The sequence below is a fragment of the Prunus dulcis genome, chromosome 4 (genome assembly GCF_902201215.1).
Source record: "Prunus dulcis chromosome 4, ALMONDv2, whole genome shotgun sequence".
Taxonomy (NCBI): Eukaryota; Viridiplantae; Streptophyta; class Magnoliopsida; order Rosales; family Rosaceae; genus Prunus; species Prunus dulcis.
Window position 1 is genome coordinate 15,968,063 of NC_047653.1, and position 27,619 is coordinate 15,995,681.

Here is a 27,619-nt window from a genome sequence, read left to right on the forward strand (position 1 = left end):
ATATATATATATATATATATATATACACACACACACACAAAATAGGAGAGCTTCCTTCATCCTTAGTCCATGGCTTTTTGGCTGCGTCGAATTTCAAAATCTTTAATTCCCATACCCATCAATCAGGAAACCCGACTGATCAATACAGACTCAGCACCAAAAGATGTTGCCAAAGCCATTCGTGACTCATTCAGAAGCAGTTGGAATTGGGACACTGTGACGACCAAATTTGAATCTGTTAAATTAGATGGAGGGCTCGTCGATAGTATTTTGTTAGAATTGAAGGAACCCGTTGATGCAAAACGTGCTCTGGGTTTCTTCCACTGGGCAGCTCACAGGAAAAGCTTTGAGCATGGGGTTTGGTCCTACTCCATAACCATTCATATTTTAGCCAGAGCCAGGTTGCTCATGGATGCTAGAGCTTTGCTTGAATCAGTTCTGAAGAAAACTGCTGAAAATGGTTCCAAATTTTCAGTTGTGGATTCATTGCTTAGGAGTTACGAGGTTACTGCTTCAAACCCATTTGTGTTTGATTTGCTGTTACAGGCTTATGCTAAGCTGAGAATGTTTGAGACTGGTTTTGATGTTTGTTGCTATTTGGGGGAACATGGGTTGCCTTTAAGTCTTATAACTTACAACACTCTGCTTCACGTGGTTCAAAAATCTGACCAGACTGCTCTGGTTTGGAAGATTTATGAGCATATGGTTGGAAAAAGAAATTACCCAAATGAAGAGACAATCAAAATCTTGATTGATGCTTTGTGCAAGGAAGGGAAGTTGAAGAAATGCGTTGACATGTTGGACAGGATCCATGGGAAGAGGTGCTCTCCTTCTGTGATTGTGAATACTAGTCTGGTTTTTAGTATTTTGGAGGGGGGTAGGGTTGAAGAAGGTTTGATGTTGTTGAGGAGAATGTTGCAGAAGAATATGGTTCTTGATACAATTGCTTACTCATTGATTGTTTATGCTAAAGTTAAACTAGGAGATGTATGCTCAGCATGGGAGGTGTATGAAGAAATGCTCAAGAGAGGTTTTCGAGCAAACTCTTTTGTCTATACCTTGTTTATGGGAGCACATTGTGAGGAAGGAAGAATTGAGGAAGCACAAGGCATGATGAATGAGATGGAAAATATGGATTTGAAGCCGTTTGATGAGAGCTATAATCTTCTTATTGAGGGATGCGCTAAAGCAGGAAGAGTGGAAGCAAGCTTGAGTTACTTGAAGAAGATGGTGGAGAGCGGGTTCATCCCATGTCGTTTGGCCTTCAATGAGATGGTCGGAAAGTTATGTGAAACAGGGGATGCAGAGCAAGCAAATACAATGTTTACTATACTATTAGATAAAGGGTTCTTGCCGGACAGCATCACATACGCTCATCTGATTGACGGGTATGGGAGAAAAGGTGAGATTCAGGAGGTTGTGAAACTCTATTATGAGATGGAGTCCAGGTCGCTTTCTCCAGGAGCATTGGTTTTTACATCCGTGATAAAGAGCTTCTGCCAATGTGGGAAAGTGGAGGAAGCAGAAAGGTATTTTGGAATCATGAAAGATCGTTCAATAGCCCCAAGTTTATGTGTATACGAGACATTGATTGCCAACCACTTTGACAAGGGCAATGCAAAAAGGGCCCTTCACCTTAAGAATGAAATGGAACTTATTGCATCGATTTAAATCAATGAACTCTCATTTGAATCGTCTTGTAATTCACTTTTAAGTGGGTTGGAACGATCATGGAAAGATGAACAGCAACGAGAAGCACTTTGGAACCAATTGTTTTGTAACTCATCTGTCATCACAGCATGCCCCACAAATATCAAGGCTCCATTTGGATGGAGGTATTTGAAATAAAGTACTTGAATTTGACAATAGGGTAAATTTGAATATATTTGAAACAATTATCTAAAAAAGAAAATATTTGAAACAACTATATGCACGGAATCATTTGAAATTCATTTATTTTATTCTTCTGATACATGGACTGTAATAGTATAAATAAACTGGATTCCAACATTTGGAATCACTTCATCTGAATCCCTAAGATGTAATGGGAAAATGAGTGTTACAGAGAACTATGAGAAAAGTTTTGTACTTGTACATCACTACTATAGCTAAACCAACCACTTCTGGAGTCTTGAAGCTCATTTCCTATGGTGAATCCATATTTGCCCCTGCGACACAAGTATGGAAATGAATAAAAGATTTTCAGTTTCATTTCTACAAATAAATAAAACAAAATGAAACTTATCATAAATCTATTTTTTTATTTTGGTCAGAAGCTTATCATAAATCTATTTAAATATGAAAACTGAAGACTAAAAAAAAAAATTCAAGAAAAACCTTACGAGACAAGGGTGCAAGTGATGAAAACAACCACGCTGGCAGGAGAGGACAATCCACCATTTCCTCAACAAATTACATGCAATCAGTTAGCAAAATCATTGATGAAAATAAAGAATAAAGGATGATCAACCTACAATAGAAAAAATTCATTCCCCAAATATTGGGCCATGACTAGTATAAGAGCCAGGAATAAATGACATGAGGTACTTATTAAAAGCTAAAGGTAAAAAGGAAAAAGCAATGACAACGTCTCAGGAATTCACAACAGGATTCTTTTGACTCCTTGATTTCCTTACAAAGCCAATCTAACAGAAACACCCAAAATGAGTGAGAGATATGAGTAGTACGAGGCTAGCCAATATATAACATCAAGGACTTGTATCTATGAGCCCAGCTACCACGTCTAACAAGAAGGGTATGTTTGGATGTGCTTTTGATGTATTGAAAGAAACTTTTAGATACCTAAAACGGTTAATCTTCGGCAAAAATAGATAAGAATTCTTTTTGGAGAAACTTTTAGTGCTTCCTGATCAAGAAACAATAATAGGTTCCTTATCCGAAAGCAATGTCAAGTGAATCTGCAAAACCACTTGAGCATTTGAGGAAACTTTCTATGTGCCTCTAACAAAAGGTGCTACTGAGCAAAAGTTCTTGAACATAAGCACTTCAAAACATTCCCAAAAATTTGCTGTTTCCTATTGAGTACCTAGCTCTAGAAGGACAAAAGGAAAGTCAAATTATGAAAAAAAAAATAAAAATTAGCAGATAAATATTTGGCATGAAAACATTATTATGTTGGGAAATACTACAGTAGAATGGTGACAAAAAAACGCATAACAAATCCTGCCTAGCCTATGAATATTTATACTATCTTTGAATAATTTCCAGGCTGAAAAAAACTGACATGACAAAACTAAAACCACAAAAATTCATCTAACAAAACAATGTATGCTCATATGTGCGGTGATCGAAGCAACTTCTTGCGACTCCTTTTAGTCAAAGTACAAGCTAAGCATTTGTATTCAACACAGGGACCATCAAACAATGGTAGAACTATTAAAACCTTATTCAGTCATGCACCAAAAATACAGCAACAATTTTTAACATTCAAGAAAGTCTAGAAAGAGATTGAGTGGATTTACCTTCTTTACCTCTCCTATCTACAGTTGTCTCATGCTTAATGTTCTCAGTCAATAACGTAAGGTAACGGGTGAAGCAAGGCTCTCCCTGTACATCCCAGCTCTACCAACTTTGGAAATCCATAAATTGAAAGATTCTGACTGCTTCGTAAAAATTGTGCATAATCAACAGGTCATTGCACAACAACGGGAGTTAGAAATGCATGATTACGATTCGGAAACTCATCCACATTCAAAGAGTAGAGTGAATTATGTTCCAATTTAGAGAATTGCATGGTTTAGATCCACACCTGAAGCGGCATAACAACCTGACTGGCAACCCACCACCTATTATCTCCATTGGGAAGTTAGGGTTTCCATCAGCTGCTCCCTCATTTTCTTCCAGCCACATTTCCTCGGGAACAACTAGAAAGTGTGGCCTGCGTGTCTTAACAAAATGTAAGTTGTGTGTTAATGCTGAGTCAGACTCCGGGCAGAACTCGTCAGGACTTGACTTGCAGTTGTTTTTGGAGTTGGGCCCGTCAAACTTGGGCCTTCGGGTATGACAGTTGATAATCCAATTGCCCTTGCAAATAAAAACAATTTCCGTTATTGTGGACTCCAAAACGATATGCCTAGAAGAAAAAAAAAATTTATGGCACATTTATGTTTTTTGAAATGGGGAAAGTAATGAATCAGGGAAATCATGAATAGGCGAGAAGGAATGGGCGTGAGATCAACTATTTCCCCTAATCAGAAGGCATTAGCAAATACAAGGGAAGTCAGGAATCGGAATAATTTCAATACTCATTAACAAGTAAACATACCATGAAAATCAAACTTCTAGAAAGAGTATAGCATCCCAAAAGAAAGGGAAAGAAATAAAAGAAATTCTCGACTTAGATAGTAATTTTCATACAAGTACTATTTTAGTCTCTTTACTTATTCACCACCAAATGATGTGAAAGTATTTCGTTTATTCAAATACGAGGCCACTTTAAATGTAATTTATTCTGAATAAGTAGGTGTAGCTGAGAGATTGTTACACCATTCCAAGAATACTTTCATAGCGTGTGTAAGACAGACTCTGTATAATTAGCCCTATTCAAGGCTAGCAAAAATTTCGGTTCTTACGGGATTCACTTCGATACCAATGCTTTATTTAAGCACCAGCAAGTTTACCAAATTGCAAAGGGGAGGCCTAATGCCTTACTTGAACTCACGAGTTGGGGGTGGGCTAATTCTCTCAACCAGTTATGCTAACTTAAAATTTAAACAAGCATCGTAATCAAGGATACTGCAGCAATTAACAACCTATAAACTTTCATTTGAATTGTCTAGCAATTTCTTTAAGGATGTTAAAGCAGATGAAGAAAACATCAACATAACCTAGGAGTGCTTTGGAACCAATTGATATACCATCATTCCAAAATGAAACTGATCTATCAACGAAGATTTCACAAAGAACACCTAACACATTGTTCAAAACATAAAGATGCAACGGGAAGAGACAGTCAGAACCGCTGGAAAATCTTTGTACCGGTACATCCTACGATAGCCAGCCAAACCAACCAATTTTTGGGTCTTCAAGATAATTTCTTCTAGAACCAGAAAAGGAACCTAATGTCTTCTGGAGAAAACACATCTGCCCCTGTGACACAAGGATGGCATTACGTAAAGATTTCAAGCAGCCATTTCTATAAAATGAAAAAAAATTCATGAAATACCAGTATTCATATCTTTACAAAGTTCATAACTAAATCATAAATGCATTTAATTTGTAAACCGAAGACAAACAATAAAAGCATGGAAAACTTATGAGAAGGGGCCGCATGTGACAGAAACAACGGGAAAAGGGGGCAACAAGCCAAAATTTCTTTGAAAAATAACATTCAATCAGTTAGCAAAATCATTAATGAAAACCAAGCATAAGAGAAAATTATCACTGTAACAATGTTGGAAAGTCAACCCCAGTAAATATGACTCATAGAAGAACCAGGAATAATCAATCATATTAGCCACTTATTAAAAGCCAACAGAATAAAAGGAAATGGAAACATATTAGGAACTCAGAACCAAGCTCTCTTGACTCCTTGATTTTCTTACAAAACCAATCTAACAAACAGAAGCATCCAAAAGCAGTGATATACTAGTTCTATAGACTCATTAATCATATAACTTCATCGACTTGTATCTATACACCCAACTACCGTGTCTAACAAGGAGGATGTATTTGGAAGTGCTTTAAATGTGTCAAAAATAATTTAGATAACCAATCTGCCTTTATTAACAATTGGAAGAAATAGACAGAATGCTATTTCAGTTAGAGAAACAATTTCTGTGCTACATGAAGAAGCACCTAACAGGTGCTTTCTTCAAAAGCGTTAATGAGGACGAAACAATGCCTACGAAATCCTACCTGTCCTATGGTCTTGTTAAATCCAATTAAAACGAACATGCACGCTGCTCTGAGTCATTCCATGGGTGAAAGAGACACATAGGATAAAACTATACTGTGAATGCAGCACACAAATTCTTGTTATTAAAAACAAAACAAAAAGAGGGAAAAAAAAAACACAGACTCTAATATTAAGAAAGCTTAAGCTCGGCATATTAAAGCAAGCACCATCAACCAAAAACTACTATAAATAAATAAACTTGTGTCAAACAAGCGTGTAGTGCTTTCAGTTGTGCCAAAAGTGCTTTAAATATATATATATATATATATATATATATATATATAAAAGTAATACTCGGAAAAAATTAGAAAACAATGCATTTTCGGTTGGAAAAACAATTTCAGTGCTTCATGAAGAAGCACATAATAGGATTCTTCAAAAGTATTTTCAGGTCAATATGCAAAACATAATTGAGTTTCAAATGAAATTGTTTGTCTTTTAGTGAACACGGTACTAGATGCTTCATATAGAAGTACTTCAAAACAGGCACGAGCGTTTTCTGTCTCCTGATGAGTATCTAGCAAAGCACTACTCTACAATGGCAAAAGGAAAGTAAAAGTACAGGAATGTTAAGCAGAGAAATATTTGACATGAAAGATTATAACATTCATGAATCATGACATACAACATAGGAACAATGCCGAAAAACACATACTTCTGCCCGTCCTATGGTTTTGTTAACTACCCAATAAAGTGAACGTGCATAGTGTTCTGAATCATTCCATGGGAGAAAGAGTAAGATAGGACAAAACTACAATACAAATGCACCACCAAAACCCTAGTTAATAAAGAAAAAACAAGTATAATTTTTTTCTTCATAATATCAGTTTGGTTTCCGAGTATGGCTGCCATTCCATTGATAGAAAAAGAAAAAAGAAAAACATATAGGCTCCGATATTAAGAAAGCCGAAGCTTGGCATATTAGAAACAATCACCATCAGCCAATAGAACTATAAAAACCTCATGTCTGACAAAAAGGGTGTATTTTCCAGTGCTGTTATTGTGTCAAAACTGCTTTGAGATAACCAAACATGGTTTTTTTTAAAAAAAAATTGCCAGAAACAGACAACAATGCTTTTTCAGTTAGAGAAACAATTTCAGTGTTTCGTGAAGAAGCATGTAAAGGTGCAGTCTTCAGAAGCACGCATAGGTAGTCTTTACAAGCATTGTCAGGTGAATAGTTTCCAAGGAAATATTTTATGTGCTTTTAGCAAAAAGGGTACTAAAAGCTTGATATAGAAGTACTTCAAAACAAGCCAGAGCTTTTAGCAGAGAACTACTGTATGAAGGCAAAAGGAAAGTAAAAGTATGAAAACATTTAGCAGAGAAATATTTGACACGAAACACTGTCACATTCATGACATACAATACAACACTAGGAATGATGATGAAAAACACATGAAATCCTGCCTGTCCTATGGTTTTGTTAAACACCAAATAAAATGAACATGTATACTGTTTCGGATCATCACATGGGTGAAAGAGACGGATAGGATAAAACTATAATGCAAGTGCAGCACAGAAATCCTTGTTAAATTTTTTTTTTTAGTATAATTGTTTTCTGAGCATGCCTGCCATTCCTTCCACAGGAGAAAAAAAAAACCATACAAACTCTGATATTAAGAAAGCCTAAGCGTGACATATCAAAAACAAGCACCATGAACCAATAAAACTATCAAAAACTCGTCTCCAACAAGAAGCGTGTACTTTAAAGTGCTTTTAATTGTGTCAAAACTGCTTTTAGATAAACAAAGATGTTTTTTTTTTTTATATATTTTATTTTATAGTAATTGGAAGAAATCGACAACATTGCTTTTTTTTGTTAGAGAAACAATTTCAGTGCTTCATGAAGGAACACCTAACATGTGCGTTCTTTAAAAGAATTGTCAGATCAATGCCAAACATATGTGAATTTGTAATGAAATCATTACGTGCTATTAGCAAACAAATAACTAGATGCTCCATGGCAAAGTACTTCAAAACAGGGCCAAGCTTTTGCTATTGTCTAATGAGCATCTAGCAAAGAACTACTGTACACAGGAAAATGCAAGGTAAAAGTACGAAAACATTGAGCAGAGAGATATTTGATACGAAAACTGTTACATTCAGGACATACAACAACACTAGGACTGATGATGAAAAGCACATACAAAATCCTGGATGTCCTATGGTTTTGTTAACTACCAAATAGATTGAACATGTATACTATTCTGAATCATTCCATGGGTAGAAGAGAGATAGGATAACACCATAACGCAAATGCAGCACCAACAATCATTGTTAACAAAGCAAAAAAAAAAAGGTATAAAATGTATTTGGTTTCTTAATATCAGTTTGTTTCTGAGCATGACTGCCATTCCAATCATTGAAAAATAGAGAATAAATACATGAACACTCTACTATTAAGAAAGCCTAAGCTCGGCATATTAAAAATAAACACCATCAACTAATAAAACCATAAAAACTTTGTTCAATAGTGCATAAACAATACCAGAAAGAAATTCAAACAAACAATAAAGTCTGGAAAGAGATTGGGTGGATTCATCTACTTTACCTCTTCTATCAGCATTTGCCTTATGCTTAAAGTTCTCGATCAGTAATGCCATAGTAATTCGGTGAAACAAGACTCTCCAAGTAGGTTCCAATGCAATCAACATGGGGAAATCCAGGGATTGATAGATTGCAAAAGCCTTGTTCCTTAAAATTGTACATAACCAATTGCTTCTGGAACACCAACAGATCATGATTTTCCTTCCAAAAACCTGAAAGTGATAATTCGGAATAAGGGATGGAGATCTTTATCTTAGTCCACGACTGCCCCTCTCCATATTCATTCATGACCCAAAACTCATTATAAGTTCTTTCATCACTACAATGTGTTAAACATAGGCAGTCCCTGAAGACCCCCAACACACAATCTCCCGCATCACTGGAATACTCAACCGGCAAAGGAATTTCTCCAGCTTGCTCCTCTTCTAAAAGGAAAGCTACAATCATGGATGTCTGGTCTGGTGTTTCCATTATCCAATGAAGAGTTCCATTGAGCAGGACAGCATGAAAGGTATATGCCCCAGAATAGGGAAGTGAACACTCAAGCTCTTCCCATGAACCGGTTTTCAACGAATAGACACAAAACACAAGCATATCGTAAAACACAGCAGAAACCACCTTGTAATCATCAGTGGAGTGATCAAATCCAAAACCCAGGTGTTGTATATTATCTGGTGCCTCTGGCAGTTCCTCGGATTCCCCGGTAGTTGGGTTAACCAGATATATCGTCATTGGCATTTCTGCTAGCTTGCACAACAACAAACCATCACAGTAAAACAGGTCTACAACCCTGTAAGATGGTAGGTCACCGCAAACCAAGTGGGCCTCAGGGGCAATCAAATCATCAGCACCATGATCATTATTCTGATTCAGAATTAACTGGTCGAGGTTAACAGAGTAAAGGGAACAACAACCTGGCTCATTGAAGATGAGTCTTCGTCTTTGGTAGAACACATCATCGTTCTCAGAAGTTTTGTTAAAGTGCATTTTGATAAAATTAGGGTCAGCGATGAGAGCATTCCATGGCTTAGATACACACCTGAAGCGGCCCAACGACTTGACTGGCAGCCATGAAAGAATCTCCACTATCAGCTCCCATGGGAGGCTAGGGTTCCCTTTGTCCATCAGCTGCTCCGCCATTTTCTTGCGCAGCTTCGTTCTCTCCGGAGCAGACCAAGCGTTCCCCATGGCCAAAAGCAGTGTTCCCTTCTTTTTCGCTGGAGAAAACCAAGTGTTCCCCAAAACCATCCTCTATGATATAAATCTTCTTCCCCAAAAGTAAAGAAGTCTAATTTGACGCTGGGTGGACCAAATTTTGAACGGCCTCTTCAATTGCGTTGGACTCGGTTGTAGACTCGTGACTTTCAAATTGGGCCTCCAGTTGGGCCAATTTTGGGCCTACGTTTATTTCTGTTGAAAGACGTGGAAACGGATGCACTCTCCCGGTCAATTAACCTAATTCACATCTGTAAGGTGTTTTTTTTTAACTGATTTAAAAATTCTAGTAGGTTTTTCAGTTAGATGTGAAAGACATGTATTCTCTATACTCCCTTCATAAAAGAAGATGGTGTGTTTCGTTTTGTTTCTACTTTAGTCGTGTTACATTTATACATGTGATGAAAAAGAAAATACATCCAAAAAATATAGTATATAAATGTGTTTCCTAATATTACTCTCTATTTGATGAAACACACGGGATTGATTAAAAACAAAACAAAATTTTATCGAAAGGAAACAAAATTAATTTCCTTTATGGTGCGTTTGGATGAGGAAAATAAATTTGAGATTTTGATAAAACTCAGAATTTCTAAATTGACATGAACCAATTCCGGTGTTTGAATAAAGAAACATAGAAATTTAGAAATTCCCCATGGAAAAAAAATGGAATTTGGATATCATAAATCCCAAGTTTAAATTCTATCTAAGAGTCGTCATTTCTAAAATCCCAAGAGAGATTGAGTTTTAAAAAAAGATAACTTTACAAATAAATGTTAAATTCCGTGTTTTAAATCAATCACCCAAACAAGAAAATTTACAAATTCTAGAACATTAATTTTCGTCATTTATGAAATCCTTTGTACTTTTAAATTTCCTCATCCAAACACACTGTTACGGTAACAGTGTGTTTGGATGAGGGAAATATGGGATTTTGACAAAACTCAGAATTTCTAAATTGACATGACCCAATTCGGATTTAAAAAAAATAGAAATTTAGAAATTCCGCGTGGGAAAAAACATGAAATTTGGAGATCATAAATCCCAACTTTAAATTTTATTTAAAAGTCGCCATTTCTAAAATCCCAAGAGAGATTGAGTTTTTAAAAAAGATAACTTTACAAATAAATGTTAAATTCCGTGTTTTAAATCCATCACCCAAATAAGAAACTTTACAAATTCTAGAAGATTAATTTCCGTCATTTATGAAATCCTTTGTACTTTTAAATTTCCTCATCTAAATGCACTGTTATAGATCGTTATTTCCCAATTATTAACGAAAATGTTGTGCCAAGTGCCGGTCCCAAAAAAGAAAAAAAGTTATATGAAAAGTTGACTATAAAAACAAAATACAATGACACTTTCTGAAAGAACTTAACTCAAGAAAAGAAAAAAAAACAAAAATATGAGATTGTTTTTGTGATGATCCCACACAGAAGCCCACGGTGCACCAAAATTGGTGTTTGGAACAACCATGCCTTGTATCTATAAATGGCTAAAAAGACACTTGTCAAGGTATAATACCATTCAAGATCATCTACAAAGTACTAAAAACCTCATGCCAATAAGACTTCTTCTAAGACATTAGAAAGATGACCAGAGGTTTTGAGGACAAACACAAATCGGCTTTTGTTTTCTGTAAAGGATCAAAGCGCGATATTGTTTATGACTTTGTGCCTAAGCTGTGACAAAATGTATATATAAAATCTCTCTTGAATGGCTCATGGTTTCTTTTTACTGCAGAAAGAGGAACAAATGTTGGCGGTGTCTCTTATAACGTACATGTCTGTAGTTTTGGAATGTCTTTTTTTTCCTTACAGAAATGGCAGGGAGAAGAAAGAGTTTGAATGCATTTTCAGAGCATTCAAGTCAAATTTGCATTCCCTTATGTTTGTATGTGATCGTATCTGCGTTATTGTGCATGCATATGAAGCCTAGTGATCATCCTTCTATGGAAAAAGTCATGGATATGTTTGAAGGAGCAATTGAAGCCCTAAAAATGCCTAGCAAGTCACATGCCAATATGCAGATTACGGTGCAAGGTCTGCAATGGTTCCAAGAATTCAGCCTCCTCGCAGATTTGGTATATGAGCTGGACCAAAGTTGCAAATTTAATTGCTTGAAATGATTCAAAGTTCTGTCCTAATTCTTGTTTACTTGTATTACTCTGCAGCAGCAACTGAGGGGCTAGTTTGATCTAATATGGTTTTCCCTAATTTTGGAATTGTAGCATGTAGATTGGTATTATTGGGTTAGTGATACAGTTGGTCCATTATTTTTCCATTAGTTTTCCATTAATGGTGTGTTGCTTAGATCCTGGTTTTCAAGTTTACATTGGAGGTTTTTTTGCCCCAGTTTCTTTCAAGTTTACATTGAACTTGGAAGTGACTAGAAATTTGTACTCATCTATATACTAAAAGCTTAAAAGGTTATTTGATGAATGAAGTTAAAATGATGACATAGGATGTTTAAGTCATTTGTGCAGTAAAAAAAAGTTATTGGACTCCATCTGAATGAAATTATTGTCAGTAATTATGAGACGAAACCACAGATATTTGATCCAGAAAGTAGATAAAATCAGTTTGTATTTCTAGCTACAAATACAACAAGAAAAGACAGAAAAAAAGAAAAAACACAATCAAACCAAATCATATGTTATGCTGTCAACCAGCTCAAAATTCATCTACGATTTTTCTCTCTAAAGCAAAACTGGAATTCAAACACGAAAAATACAGGAAACAAAACGATCCTAACTGTATAAGTCATCTTCATCAGCCCCAGCAGAAGCAGTTGCAGAAGGGTCATATCCAGCAGCTCTGTCTGCAAACCTGAATTCTGTTCCCAACCCTCTTGACTGCTGCAATGTCTGAGAAAATGTCTGGTATTTACGGATATCAGCATCACTAACACTCCTACGAGCATACTTCATCGATTCCTCGAAATGAGCTGCCATGATCTCTGCCACTTCATCATCAACATCCTCCTCCATAGCCTCAGGGTTCTCATTTTTCCTCCTATCCCTCACAATATCCTTCTCAATGTTTTCTCTAATGGCATATTTGCACGCACGCTGGCATATTTCTGTTATATCAGCACCACTAAATCCTAGGGTGTACTTGGCAAGGGCTCTGATGCCCACATCTTTGGAAACAGGAGATTTCCTCAAGCAAGACCTAAATATTTGATGGCGAGATTCTTCGTCAGGGAGAGGGATGTAAATCAACTGATCCAGACGGCCTGGACGTAGAAGTGCAGGGTCTATAATGTCAGGCCTGTTGGTGGCCCCAATGACGAAAACAGTTTTCTTTGCAGACATTCCATCCATTTCTGTAAGGAGTTGGTTCAGTACCCTATCAGCAGCACCCCCAGCATCGCCTACGCTGCTACCTCTCTGCGTAGCAATGGAATCAAGTTCATCAAAGAACAGGACACATGGAGCAGATCCACGGGCCTTGTCGAAAATTTCACGTACATTGGCCTCACTCTCTCCAAACCACATTGTAAGCAATTCAGGTCCCTTGACACTGATGAAGTTTGCTTGACACTCATTGGCAATAGCTTTGGCAAGAAGAGTTTTACCACATCCAGGAGGGCCATAGAAAAGAACTCCCTTTGAGGGTGACATTCCAAATTTCTCAAATTTCTCAGGATGCTCCACTGGATATTGAACCGTCTCTTGAAGTTCCCTCTTTACATTCTCAAGACCTCCGATATCTTTCCAACTAACATTCGGCACCTCAACAACTGTTTCACGAAGAGCGGATGGGTTGCTCGTGCCAAGAGCCGTCTGCAAGTGCTCGTTTGTAACTGCCATTGAATTAAGTATCTCGGCATCTATTTCCTCATCTTCTAAGTCAATCACATCCATCTTCTCTCTGATGCATTGGAGTGCAGCCTCTGTACACAAAGCAGCTAGATCAGCACCAACATAACCATGTGTGTCCTCAGCTATCTTTTCTAAATTAACTTCTTCAGCAAGCTTCATGTTCTTGGTATGAATACGCAGAACCTCAAGACGCCCAACTTCATCTGGCACACCAATATCTATTTCCCTATCAAATCTTCCAAACCTTCTGAGAGCTGGATCAATGCTATTTGGACGATTTGTAGCCCCGATAACAATTACATGCGCACGGGATTTTAGTCCATCCATGAGTGTCAAGAGTTGGGAAACAATCCTCCTCTCAACTTCTCCATTTGTCTTGTCTCTCTTGGGAGCAATTGAATCGATCTCATCAATAAAGATGATTGATGGTGCATTCTTCTCTGCTTCCTCAAAAGCTTTCCTGAGGTTGCTTTCGCTCTCCCCAGCCAGTTTGGACATGATTTCTGGTCCATTGATGCAGAAAAAGAATGCCCCAGTCTCATTAGCCACAGCACGGGCAATTAGAGTCTTACCAGTTCCAGGAGGTCCATACAACAGAATACCCTTTGGTGGTTTTACACCAATTATCTTAAACAGCTGAGGATGCCTCAGCGGGAGCTCCACCGACTCCCGAATCTGAGCCATCTGTTTCCTTACTCCACCAACATCATCATATCCAACCTCATCTAATGACCTCTCCTCATCCTCCCTTCTCACAGGCTCCCCGTCACAGAAGATTTCGGTGTCGGGAGCCACCACGCAGTACTCAGGAGGGTCAGTTTCGACAACCTTGAACTCCACACTCCTCATCCCTCCTCTCACAAGGAAGAGATCACCCATCCTCACGGGTCGGTAGGCCTCGAAAAAATAAGGTCTCAAATATGTATCAAACAGATTTCCAGTGACCCCTTGGATACTGTCATCCACAGGAAGTACGTGAACACGTTTTCCATACTTGACATCAGCGCATTGGTAAACAGAAACGACATCTCCAAGCCTAACCCGTAGGTTGCTCCTGACAACCTTGTTTATCCTTATCTTTGGTTCCTCACATTTGTCATCAGCAACTATAATGCAGACTGTGTCCTTCCTTTTCTTTCCCTTGATCAAGATTGTGTCCCCACGAAATAGCTGGAGCCTCTCCATAGACTCTGGGTGGAGCTTGACGACAGAGTTGTCGCCATGGATATCTTCATCCACAACAAGGCGATGCACAGCCTTCTTGCGGTCAAGGATTGCCGTAGTGAAGTCCTTCTTTGAACCCCCAGTGTCCGAAGATTGATCAGCTTTGTTGGTCATCGTAACGAGGAAGCAGAAGATCGAAGAAGACGAAGCGAGAGAGTTTGAGGGTTTTTCAAGCGAGATCGAAAGTGGCGGATCCAGGATTCTCGAGCCAAGGGGTCACTGCGTAAAAACTTCGAAATTTTTTAAGAAGAAAATAACACTAGAAAAACAGAAAAATAGTTTCCATCCAAATTTCAATTGTACACGATGAGTTCTTTATTAAAAACTTTGCATTATAGTTTCATAAATCATTTATTTTTTAATAATTTTAGGCACTTTTGTTTATGTCGAACTCTGTCTGTGGCTTTCTTCCAGTGACTATTTTGCTCCTCTGGTTTGCAACACAAATTCCTTTTGATCTGCTCTACCTTGTCTTTCCTTTTCTTTCTCTCTCTATCCAAAATTAAAACTCACACACCCGTTACCATCGCGGTAACCCATCAACCAACCTCTCTCTCTGTCTTTGGGGACTTTCATCGAGCACGTTCAGTGCATCCAAGGGGTCAACAAGCTGCTGGCCAAGGGGTCTGCAACTGTTCTCCTGCGACCTCCACAGCAAACGCCGGCATGCCAAGGGGTCAATTGACCCCTCTTGTCCCTTGTTGCATCCGCCCCATCGAAGAATGCAAATAAAGAAGCAGAGAGAAAACAGAGAGAGCAGAGTAGCTAAAAGCAATGTGGTGGTTTGTGTTGTGAACTTGTCATATTTATGGGCGAGGGAAACTTTTTCTTGTTAGGAAAGGTTTCCTAGTGTTTCTGTAAACATTTTGCACTTTTTACAAGAAAATTTTCCTACTTGAATTTAATTTCCGTGTTCAATAAGAACATAGACCAGTGTCCTAATTGAATTAATTTCAGCAACCCATAAGGAGGCGCACCTTCATGTCCATCCCAAAGATTCCTAATTGTAATAGGTCTACATATTGAGTCCCTGTAGTTTGCTTTGTTTTACATTTAAAAAGCACTTATAATTTTAATTTTCTCTATCAAAATTTTGTACTTTACTTCAATTAATACTACCCTCTATGTCCGGTATTTTTATTTTTTTTAATGTTTTCAATTGTATCTATCAAGAAATGTTTTCTTTGGCGAACGACATCTAGGCCAATAAAAAGGAGTTTGATTTGTAGAACAATGGTCTCTGGTTCAAATCCTCATAGAAAAATCAAGAAACTTTAATTTTATATATAAACGCTAAAAGCTATAAATTGAAGGGAAAACCCCAAAATTGACATGATATGTGAAATATCATTATTATATTTGCATTATGATTTTCAGAAGAAAGAAAACTTTGATGGTAGTGTTGTAATTTTAGATTTTTCAAGACTTGTATGGCATATTTGGTCTATCAGAAAAGTCAAAATGGGCTTTCTTTTTAAGGTATTGTATGGTTTTGTCCCCAAAAAAACAAATTTGTATGGCTTTTCTATAATCTAGGCCCTACTTATGGGCTTACATGTGAAAAGCCCTTATTATTTCATGTGCTTAGAGCCCAAGTCATGTCAGGAAGAGAATTACAAGAGCTTTCATAATGAGGAGTTTAAAATGAGGAGCTTATTTGAGGGTTCCAATTCCACCATCAAACCATTTAAAATATTTAAGTCCATCGATTTTCTCACATTTGTTGATAGTGAGATTGAACCTCTCAAATAAGCTCCTCATTCGAAACTCTTTATTATAGCATTTTCGGGGAATTACGCATTAGTTTTCAGTTCAGTTGCAGCAATCTCAACTGGTACTACGAACTGAGTACAGCAAAATGAATTTCACAGAACCTTTATCATCAAACTTTATAACACACATAGATTAACTTTCATGGAACTTTTAAAGAAAGAGAAAGCAAATAAGCAGCAAATGGTGTTCGCCTGACAACAAGAACAAAAATAGTTCAGAAAAGAATTGCACGTCAAAGTTCAATTTGCAGAAGATCAAAATGCTGGCTCACCAGTGTCTTCATTATTTTTCTCAAATCTTATCTGAAAATTGCATGCTGCAATATGCCCTACTAATTTAATTATTTTGAGACATAACCTATTTAACAGTTGCTGAACTTTTCCCCATGAGTCAAATTCTAGAAACCCAAACGTTATATTTGGTAGCCAATATAATGTTTCTTTTCTATTTGCTTATATAGAAAATATAAATTAAATGCAAAGTTTGAGACATATTCTAACAAAGCAGTACTTGATTTATTTCTTTTGAATTCTTTAGGATCGCCTTTAAAATGAATGATTTCGATAATCATACGATATTATAGAAGAATAAAAGAAAGAGGGAGAAAGTAGGAGAAGAAAGTACAAATTTATGATAGCAGCTAGGATTCCCCTAATTAAGAAAAATACGAGTTTTGAACTTAAATAAGATTGTTTATTGCAGATTGGGTTATATCAGTTAGTCAAGGCAATGTGCTTACTTGGTTGGTCAATGACAAGTACTGAAATAAAACATAATTCGGATGGTTCTAAAATTTTATAAAAATCAATGACTTTGATGGTAAAAAACAGAATAAAGAAAGATTCAAAATCATTGATCATGACCAAAATCTTTAATTTTGATTATGAAAAACAAAACAAAAATATGATTTCTGAATTGAAATAAGAAAGTCTTCTGATAAGTACCTAAACTAAAACATATTCCATATGAAAAATGACAAAAATACAATTCATTTGATGTTGAATGACATAATATAATTTGACCACAAAAAGGAAGAAGACATAATATAAAGAACATGTGCACCACGACTAGGGTATCCCTGTACGAAAAATCCTCTACCTTTTAATCTGTAGAGTATCAATGAGATTATTTACATTCACGATTTCTACGAAATTTTTTCTTTTTAATTTTTACATAACACTTGAAATTTTTAAAAATTACATGAATACATTTTTTGTAGCTCTAAATATTCTGCAAATAACTCAATAAATTTACGGATATAAATTTAACCAAATTAGCTTGAACGAATGTATTCAAATTCGAATTCTCAATATCCAAAGGATATCGTTCATATAAAAAAAAACTCAATAAATCTGAAACACCACTATCGAATGTGAACATAATTTTTGGTATTACAACACTGATGCAAACTTATGCCAACTATATTATATTAGTAAAACAATCTGACCAAACATTCAAAATTTGACCAATGGAAACTGTGACGTTTTGGCTCATCCTCATCGTAGCACGTTTTGCCTTTTGGCTTGGAATCTAATGCATGGTTGACCCAAAAAAAAGATGAGACTTGCATCTGAACGTAGCTCCAAATTTCCAGACACACTATTCATCAACCAAATCGAAAGGCGGACGAAAATAATGAAGACAAACCCAACAAGGCTACTTGGAGCATTTCCACCCCATTTGTGGAGGGTAAGTTAGGGTTAATTCACCGCACAATGTGTATTGTAAAAAAGTTGAAATAATATGTTAGGGTTTTTTTGTTTGTTTGTTTATTTTTTTTTAGCGAAACAGTGGAAATTCATTTGAAGAACAAGGTACAAACTCGGGACACATTTGCGAGGGTTTGGTTGTTTTGTATCGTGATTGAGTCTGAAAAGTGGAGTGGTAAAAAAAGAAAAAATTAACTCAATCCAGGTAAATTGGGAAACTATAAGTAACTCAATAGAAATATCCTCTTAAGCTGGTTGTTTTCAAACTACAAAGAAACAAGAGAGACCAAGAAACATACATAAAAGCCAAAGTCAACATCTCTCTTTCTCTTCACCTATCAATGAACACCAAATGTCTTCCACAATAAAAAAACATAAACCCAATGACCAAATCCCATCCTCATATGCTTTCTTCACCAACAGAAACCGCCTCATTTTGTGAAACAATGAGAGCTTCAACAAAGCACCAATTCTGCTCCTCCATTCTCTGCCTCACTTTACTCACTTTCATCCCACTTGCCACCTCCAAAGACACTTTGTCTTCCACCCAATCCCTCCAAAACAACCAAACCCTTGTCTCCTCCGGCGGTGTCTTTGAGTTGGGCTTGTTCAAGCCCAGTGCAACTTCAGGTTGGTACTTGGGAATTTGGTACAAAAATATCCAAGAAAAAACAGTTGTTTGGGTAGCAAACAGAGACAACCCAATTTCAAATTCATCCTCAGCAACACTCAAAATTGGTGACCATGGCAACCTTGTCCTTCTTGATGGTGAAAATGGAAACATCACATGGTCGTCCAATGAAACCCAAGCTATGAACCCAATTGTTCAGCTTTTAGATTCCGGCAACCTGGTCCTCAGAGATGGGAATTTAAACCGAAATGGCCCGAAAGACCAGTTCCTCTGGCAGAGCTTTGATTACCCAACAGACACTCTTCTGCCGGATATGAAGTTGGGGTGGAACTTAAGCTCAAGCTTGGACAGGTACATAACCTCATGGAAAAGCACAGAAGACCCATCAACAGGTGACATTTCTTTCAAGCTAGACTACCGCGGTTTCCCGGAGATTTTCCTGAGAAAGAAACAGAGTATAACGTACCGCAGCGGCCCCTGGAACGGGGAGAGGTTCAGCGGTGTGCCGGAGATGACACGTACAGACGGTATCCAATTCAATTTCGTGGCCAATTCAGAAGAGGTCTACTACTCTTTTTCGGTACGTAGCAATTCAGAGTCGTTTTATTCACGATTGATTGTGAACCCAAACGGGGAGCTTCAACGCCTGACGTGGATCGAAAGCAGAAACATTTGGAACAAATTTTGGTACGCCCCAAAAGACCAATGCGACGATTACAGCGAGTGTGGTCCGTACGGCATTTGTGACTCAAATGCTTCTCCGGTTTGCAAGTGCTTGAAGGGTTTTGAGCCCAAGAACTTGCAGACGTGGGATTTGAGGGATGGGTCTGATGGGTGCGTGAGGAAAACGGATTTGGAGTGTTCCAAAGACAAGTTTTTGGCTCTGGGGAACATGAAGCTGGCGGAGAGCGGCGGCGCTTTTGTGGACATGAACATGAGCCTGGAGGCGTGTAAGAAAAAGTGTTTGGAGAATTGTAGTTGCACGGCGTATTCCGACGCGCGGATATCAGTAGGAGAAGGTTCAGGCTGTGTCATGTGGACTGGGGACCTTTTGGACATGAGGCAATATGCAGAAGGTGGACAACATTTCTATGTGAGATTGGCCGCTTCTGAACTAGGTACCTTTCCCTTTTTCTTTATTTTTCATAGTGGTATCTTTGTTAGGAAAATATGCTTTTTAGTCCGTGTCACTGACATAATTAATTAGATCAAATCCATATTTTCAGTTTCAGAAAAAGACTATTTTTAAACCAATACCAATTGCACTCACCCCTACCTCTAAGAACACAAAGCCTCATGCGTGTATCGTTTTGTTTTATGTAAGCGATATTGTGAGAGCGGAATTTATACACAAAATCTTAAATATAGGATAATTATCTTTAAAAATCATTTAAGCTACAAATCTCGTATCATGCATGCATCGTTTTGTAGTTGTGTACCATTTTTAGGGGTAATTAAAGCTTATTTCCAGTGTGCTAGGATATCATATTATTAAACGACCAAACCCCACCAAACAAGAGAGAAAGGAAATGCGTGTCACAGGTGTGAGTGAGGTGTCTGTATATACTATTAGCTATTATTATATGTCAATTTTCATGCTCTAAGTCTGCATCACGTGTTATGCAGTTGTTTGGTGGTTGTGGTTCTTCTTTGTGAAGACAGCTTCACTCTTTTTCCTCAGTTAGAATTTATATTTGTTAGTTGGGAAATTTATTATTTTATCTAAGATAGGGTTTAAATTATAAAAAATATATAAATATATATGAAATAAACTTTAAAAATATATTAAAAGTTCATTTACAACATAGTAAAGAGACTTTTAATTTCTTATAAATTACAAAACTGTCATCAATTTCTTAAAATAAGTCTAACTCCAAAACCTCGTAAAAAAATTCAAAACACTCAATAGAGCATCAAAGTAATTTAATAATTAATATTAAATTCAAGAGCACCAGTTGTTATTTTTGAGTTTTTTGAGTTTATTTATAAAAATTAAATAATATAAAATTTATCTATATTATTAATGCTAAGAATATGTATATAACTAAATATTTCTTTTTAATTTTTATTTGCCATAATCAACCGGGCCCCACCCGAACAAGAAAAATTAAAAGAAGACAAACGGCTGTCATTATTTCCTTTTAAACTGCTTTTTTGGACGGTCACATGGCACCTGGTATACTAAACAATGTTTTAGGCAGCTCTTGGTCCAAAATTTAGGGCCGCCATTTTTGACTTGGTTAGGTTTTCTTGGGCCACCGGTCCTTTTCAATCTTTGCTTTGCGAAATTAGTAATTAGGGTAATACCGCGGCAAAATAGCCTGAATTTTTCAGGCGGGACAATAATTCTGTGGGTTCCACTCTAGAATTTATTCAAGGTAAATTAGACCTTTTGATTAAAAAGTCCAAGGCGGTATAATTTAGGCTAGGAATTTAAATAAAATAAAATAAATGAAATATTCAATTTGAAGTGCGAATGGTGAAACGGTGACTGTAAAATAGGTCTCTCAGTTCTTCCATTTCATAAATGTTCTTAGTTGTTCACCTATGAATAACTATGGTCTTAGTTGTTCACCTATTAATCCTGCAAATATGTGGGCCAAATTGCCCGTGGTTAGGTATGATTTGTCACGTCCATTTGGGTGGACCCTCCTTGGGATATTTTGGTAGCAGGTTTTCTTTTACATTTAAATTGTGGTGTTATGTGCACGTTTCTAATGTTATGCTACATGCTTATCTTAAGAACATTCCAATCTCCACCTTAGATCCAAATGGGATGCTTACTAAAGTGAAGAAATATACATTTTGTAAGAACATCAAATATGATCACTAACTATGTACAGTAATGTTCATTTCAGATGGAGATGGGAAAACGAAACGATTAATCATGATTGTAGGCATTGTAGTTGGTGTTGGCATTCTGCTAGCAGGACTTGCTATCTGTTTTGTATGGAAGAGGAAATTGGCTATTATGAACCGAGGAAGAATAGAACAAAAAGGTACTACCAAGTAACTTCTATATACTCAACAACCGGAAAGATTATTTGGAACGAGTATCAATTTACAGTCTCTAGTACATTGTTGATATTTTGTTGATATTTGACAATGTTGATCAAATATCTTGTCAAACATCGACAATGTATCATGTATTCTACCATGGAGCTCAAAACTTAGATATTGAGGTACAAGTTTTTGGCTTACTTATGAACAGGTCCTAATGAAAGAAGCCAGGATTTTCTGCTAGATGGGGTTGTTATCACAAGTAAGAAGGAGAACTACTCAGGTGAAAGGGGCAATGATGAGCTAGAGTTGCCATTGCTTGATTTTAGCACTGTAGCAGTGGCTACGGATAACTTTTCTGATGAAAATCAACTGGGACAGGGTGGTTTTGGTTGTGTTTACAAGGTAAGAACAATGTGTTTAAAAGCAATCGCCGGATCGTACATACATTAAACAAATTGCAGAAGCAACTTGGGACAGATTTAGTAATGTGGTTAATCCAATTGCAGGGTACGTTGGTAGAAGGTGAAGTAGTTGCTATCAAGAGACTTTCGAAGAACTCTGGACAGGGAACGGAAGAATTCAAAAACGAAGTGAAGTTAATCGCAAGACTTCAGCACCGAAATCTTGTCCGACTGCTTGGTTGCTGCATTGATACGGACGAAAAGATGCTGATTTATGAATACATGGAGAACAAAAGCCTGGATTCTGTTTTGTTCAGTGAGTGCCTTGCTCAACTACATCTTAGTTTAATAACCAAGCTTGAGATGGAATGGAACTAAAAAAAGTTGATGATAACTGTTGCAGGTCAAGCAAAAAGGTCTATGCTGGATTGGCAAAAGCGTTTCGAGATTATTTGTGGGATTGCTCGAGGACTTCTTTATCTTCACCAGGATTCTAGATTTAGAATTATTCATCGGGATCTCAAGGCAAGCAATATTTTGCTTGATGGAGAATTGACCCCGAAGATTTCGGACTTTGGAATGGCTAGAATATTTGGAAGGGATCAGACAGAAGCCAATACCAGAAGAGTTGTGGGAACATAGTAAGTACCAATGCCCTGCATATACAATAAGCTTTCTATTTTTCTGACCATATATGCTGATGTCACTTTATTGGCGATCTGCAGTGGATATATGTCTCCTGAATATGCCATGGATGGGCTCTTCTCGATCAAATCTGATGTCTTTAGTTTTGGTGTTCTAGTGTTGGAGATCATTAGTGGTAAAAAGAACAGGGGATTTTATTACTCAAACAATGAGCTAAACCTCCTAGGACATGTAAGTAAAAATGGCACAATCTAGAAAAAAAAAAACTTAATGTTTCATTTCATTTCATGCCTATGCATCACTAGATTCACTGCTAACAGAAAAAATGACTTGGAACTTTTGCAGGCTTGGAAGCTATGGACAGAAGGAAAGGGGTTGGAAATAATCGATCCCTCCGTTGGGGATTCGTATTCCCCCTCCGAGGTGTTGAGATGCATGCAAGTTGGACTTTTATGCGTCCAAGAGCGCGCGGAAGATAGGCCTACAATGTCGTCTGTGGTTTTAATGTTGAGTAGTGAAACTGCAACAATGCCTCAGCCTAAAAACCCTGGTTTTTGCCTAGAAAGGAATAAAAATCCACTTGAAACAGATTCTTCCTCTAGCAAGCAAGACCAATCCTGCACTGTAAACCACGTAACAGTCACAATGCTGGATGGTAGGTAGGTAGTGAAAGCTATCACCTCATCAAATCATGTTTGTATATCTTACAAAATCCCAATTTTCTGATTGATCAAAGTTATACATTTTAATGTAAATTTGTTATTTATATATGGATCAACTTTGAAGATATATTCTTGCTAGCTTGAATTGTTACCGAATCAACCCAAAACAATAAAAACCTCCATTGGATGCAGTGAAATAATATTGGGTGGCAGGGGGTTAGTAACTTAAATGGTTAATTGATTTACGACTCCAGTCATTTAGCTCATGTGATCGAGGAAAAAAATATTTCCATTCTTTTTCTTCTTGCTTTGGACTCCAAAAATTTAATTCGTAAGCCTTGAAATGCAAGTGCATTCGCAACATAATTCCCAAAATTTTTTGTCTGTTACAAAAATGCTCACCACTTTCACCAAAATTCCTAAACTTTGTAGCACAACAAAACCCGCTTGCTCAAACAAAATGGTACAAATTCTAAACCAGAAAATATGCAGAGCCCACTGACCACTGTCCTCCAAAATCCCCGTGTGGTCAGTGTGAAGCTGCAGAGTGATTTTCCTGGTTCAGCATCAGCAGCTACGCCGCGTGCCTCCTCTCTTCTGGTAATAGACTATAATATTGTTCTTTTTGTTTTTTTTTTCTTCTGGTTATCATCAGGATATCAACCAAAATACCAAAAAATCAGAAAAATAGAACAAAAAGAACCCTAAAATATCCAAACCCAGCACTGATTAGGCTCTGTGTGTTCATTTAATATCCAAACCCAAAACTACGAAATTGAGTTTTGGGAATTACCCATCCGTGCAAATATTCAGCTCTGTCTGTTCATTTAATTCTCCGAATGAGTATGGTATATTTGTTTCTTCAGATATGCTCATGATGATAGAAAACGCATTAATGTGCATGGTTCTTAACTCAATTGGATTTGCACAAGTCTTTGATTTTTATACACTGACTAGGCATTGTAGTTCTTACAACATTGGATAACATAAGCCAACAACGATTGCTCTGGAATAAATACAAACAGTTATCTCATAGTTAGGATTTTTCAGTAGGCGGAGGATGATACGAAATGGGAATCAAGTGCAGATCTTGTTTTCTTCGGACAGCAATGCCGAAGGCATGTCCAGGTCTTCATGCTTCATCCCGTTGGGGAGTTTCCAATCAAAATGGTATAACAAGAATGCAAGTGGAAGTTCAACGTTGGCAAGACCATATGATATGCCTGGGCATATTCTCCTTCCAGCACCAAATGGGATATATTCAAAGTTTGTTCCCTTGTAGTCAATAGAGCTATCGAGGAACCTATTGGGATTAAAGCGCTCAGGCTCATTCCAGTAATTGGGATCTCTACCAATTGCCCATGCATTCACAATTACCTTGGATTTCACAGGTATTTCGTATCCATCAATCTCGCATTTCTCTCCGCATTCTCTTGGAAGTAACAGGGGAATAGGAGGGTGTAACCTGAGCGTCTCCCTAATAACTAAGTTCAAATATTTCATCTCTCTAATGCATGTTTCATCTATCTGTCCTTTTCTATTAAACACTTCCCTCACTTCATTCTGTGCCGTTTTCATTACTCTTGGAGTTTTTATCATTTCTGTTATTGCCCAATCTACAGCTGTAGCTGACGTCTCACTCCCAGCAGAAAACATATCCTGAAAGTGATTAATTTATTAAATGATCAAAAACCAGTTTTTCTCTATGAATTGTCAAAGAATTCTAAGTAAAGAGAAAAAGAACTATATTCCTAAACCCAACATAAATAATCTTAAATGATAAAAAACAAGTTATAAATGTTGACTGTTAAGAGTACCTTAAATATCAGGGACAGATTATGGAGAATACAGACATCATGCAAATGCTGTACATTGGAGTTTTAATGTACAGTTTACATGCAGGAATACTTTAAACCAGCCTTTTCAACTCTATAGTGTGTCATATATGGTTTTGACTAAAAGAACTAGTTGTAGAAGTGTTGAATGGCTGAAGGGACTTATGTAAGGGATTAGCTGAACTTGCTTAACTAGGTCGTAACCCAATTTTTCGGTGTTTGTAGAGGTAAATTGATGAAAAAGACCAGCCATAATTTTGATGGTGTCCTTGCCAAAACTGTTTGAATCATTAAAAACTACACCAGTTGTGGCGTGTCTACTATGCTATTTTTGCTATGGTTACTCTTCTAAGGATGAATGTTGAAGGCAATAAAGGTGCTTATTGAGAAATGCATAAACTGATTGGGGGTATAATTACCAATATGCTGAGACCTAAGATCCATTCACCATGGTAGCCAGGATTACTTGAGGTGGTCGAGGTGATTCGAAGATATGTTGTCATGGTGAGATATATGTATTTCCATAGTCTGAGGCCTTTTAAGTTTCTGAGGTTCAGTTAAGTCCAAACCAAATGATACTTGACTATGTGGGGACATTACAGGTTGTACCAGAGTCTAAACCAGCCAAAGGTATGTGGCTCTAACGGGAGTGGATAGTGAGACACAAGATCCTTCGAAGATGTATAGCCAAGATGGTTGAGATGATTGTTAGATAGGGTGAGGTGAGCACAAACATCTGTGTGTTGAGTACGCCCACGTAATGTGGAATACATGTGGACTTAGTATCTTTAATAGTTAGAACTATTTTAAACAATTAAGAGCTGGGTTAGGTCCACAGCAGAAAACATCTGATTGTAGATTGTAGATGCACGGTGCGCAGTATTTAGCATATAAGTTTTGGCTGATCAAAGTGAGTATTGTTTCATGGAGTTAGACAAGAGAATTTGTTACAGGGACTTAAATATTTCAAGTTAGACTGCCACAAATATTATGTATATAAAACTTGCTAACGGAATCTCATTGCAGGAAAGGCCTTCTCTAGCCGTCTCTTGTTGCAGTTCAGTGTAGTTCTTTTGTTGATGATTATATATAAGTTTATTTTACAAATTATAAATAGTGGTGTATGTGTGTAAAGCTAAGCTAGAAAATCAAATGATAGAAAATGAGTAGAGCCTTGTTCGAAAGGGCCAGGTTCCAGATTGTGAGGTTAAATTCAGGTTTACCAAGAGTTATTAAAACATTATGTCAAGAGAAAGTGTGTGTACTTACGAAGATAACAGCTTTGATGTTGTCAGTAGTTAGGGAAAACTCAAGCCCACTGCCGTGCTCGTGAAATTTAAGGAGAGCATCTACCAGGTCTTCCTCTGCTTCACCCTCAACACTTTTTGTAGTTACCATATCCCTTTGATGTTCTTTGATGATGTTTTCCATTATCCTGTCAGCTTCTTTATGCAGCCTTTCAAGTTTAGGCCTCATTCCACTCAAGAGCTGAAGCAAACTGACAGAAGGAAAAACATCTGCAAGAGCGAAGCCAGACGATGTCTTTACAGCTTCCTTCACAACGTATATGAACTTTTCGTGATCCTTGGTTTTTTTACCAAAGGCTACTCGCGAAGTGAAGCTATATGTCGATGAGTAAATTTCCTCAGTAAGATTGATAGGTGATCCTGCTCTTGAGGCAATCCATTGAATGAGATTCACTACCTCTTCTTCTCTAATAGGTCAGAGAAATTGAACACGTTTTGTGCTTAAAAGCTATAGCGTGCAATTTTTCGTAGTTGTCTCCAGTATTCACCATATGGTGCAAAGCCAATGTTTGTAGAGCCGTAAGACAAGATCTTTGCAGCAAGAATAGGGGGCCTTGATGCAAAGATAAGATCATGGCTTTTCATCACCTCTTTGGCAAACTCTGCTGATGAAGCTACTACAGTGGAAACTTCTCCAAGCTTGAGGCGCATAAGGGGTCCATATTTCTTGGCCAAGTCTCTTAGTCCATGATGTGGTAGAGAGCCGATTAGCTGGTGTAGGTTTCCAATAAAGGGTAGCTTCCATGGCCCTGGGGGTAGATTTGAAGCAGAGTAATTGGTTTTGCCTCTGATCTTCCCTATTTTCAGTACCATGATCACAAAGAAAGCGAAGGCAAACAGGGCTTGGAAGGAAGGGCATTGAATCTCCGTGAGCAAATGAAGGTTACTTTGGATTATAGTGGCTTTTGGTGAAACTGCATG

General features: G+C 37.3%; 4 protein-coding genes and 1 pseudogene across 8 annotated transcripts; 2 read left to right on the forward strand and 3 right to left on the reverse strand.

Annotated features, from left to right (window-relative positions):
* Positions 1-66: 66 nt before the first annotated feature.
* Positions 67-1,866, forward strand: LOC117624153 (pentatricopeptide repeat-containing protein At1g66345, mitochondrial). The gene has a single exon (XM_034355290.1). It carries the CDS (start codon positions 70-72, stop codon positions 1,669-1,671), a length of 1,602 nt encoding a protein of 533 aa, XP_034211181.1. The 5' UTR covers positions 67-69; the 3' UTR covers positions 1,672-1,866.
* Positions 1,867-1,929: 63 nt separating this feature from the next.
* LOC117624154 (F-box/kelch-repeat protein At3g06240-like) lies at positions 1,930-9,700 on the reverse strand. Of its 5 annotated transcripts, none has more exons than XM_034355292.1 (6): positions 8,472-9,700; positions 4,999-5,103; positions 3,770-4,044; positions 3,483-3,620; positions 2,343-2,403; positions 1,930-2,168 (listed from the first exon to the last, which is right to left on the reverse strand). In XM_034355292.1, exon 1 carries the CDS (start codon positions 9,653-9,655, stop codon positions 8,498-8,500), a length of 1,158 nt encoding a protein of 385 aa, XP_034211183.1. In that variant the 5' UTR covers positions 9,656-9,700; the 3' UTR covers positions 1,930-2,168; positions 2,343-2,403; positions 3,483-3,620; positions 3,770-4,044; positions 4,999-5,103; positions 8,472-8,497. The 5 variants fall into 5 exon arrangements, with proteins under 5 accessions (XP_034211183.1, XP_034211182.1, XP_034211186.1 ...); XM_034355291.1 differs by having other exon boundaries at positions 4,999-5,109; XM_034355295.1 differs by having other exon boundaries at positions 2,338-2,403; positions 4,999-5,109.
* Positions 9,701-12,431: 2,731 nt separating this feature from the next.
* On the reverse strand, positions 12,432-14,846 carry LOC117624151 (cell division cycle protein 48 homolog). The gene has a single exon (XM_034355289.1). It carries the CDS (start codon positions 14,844-14,846, stop codon positions 12,432-12,434), a length of 2,415 nt encoding a protein of 804 aa, XP_034211180.1.
* Positions 14,847-18,505: 3,659 nt separating this feature from the next.
* Positions 18,506-23,683, forward strand: LOC117624540 (receptor-like serine/threonine-protein kinase SD1-8). The gene is made up of 7 exons (XM_034355846.1): positions 18,506-19,963; positions 21,704-21,844; positions 22,057-22,250; positions 22,355-22,565; positions 22,653-22,890; positions 22,975-23,125; positions 23,240-23,683. Exons 1-7 carry the CDS (start codon positions 18,598-18,600, stop codon positions 23,555-23,557), a joined length of 2,619 nt encoding a protein of 872 aa, XP_034211737.1. The 5' UTR covers positions 18,506-18,597; the 3' UTR covers positions 23,558-23,683.
* Positions 23,684-24,518: 835 nt separating this feature from the next.
* On the reverse strand, positions 24,519-27,619 carry LOC117625888 (annotated as a pseudogene).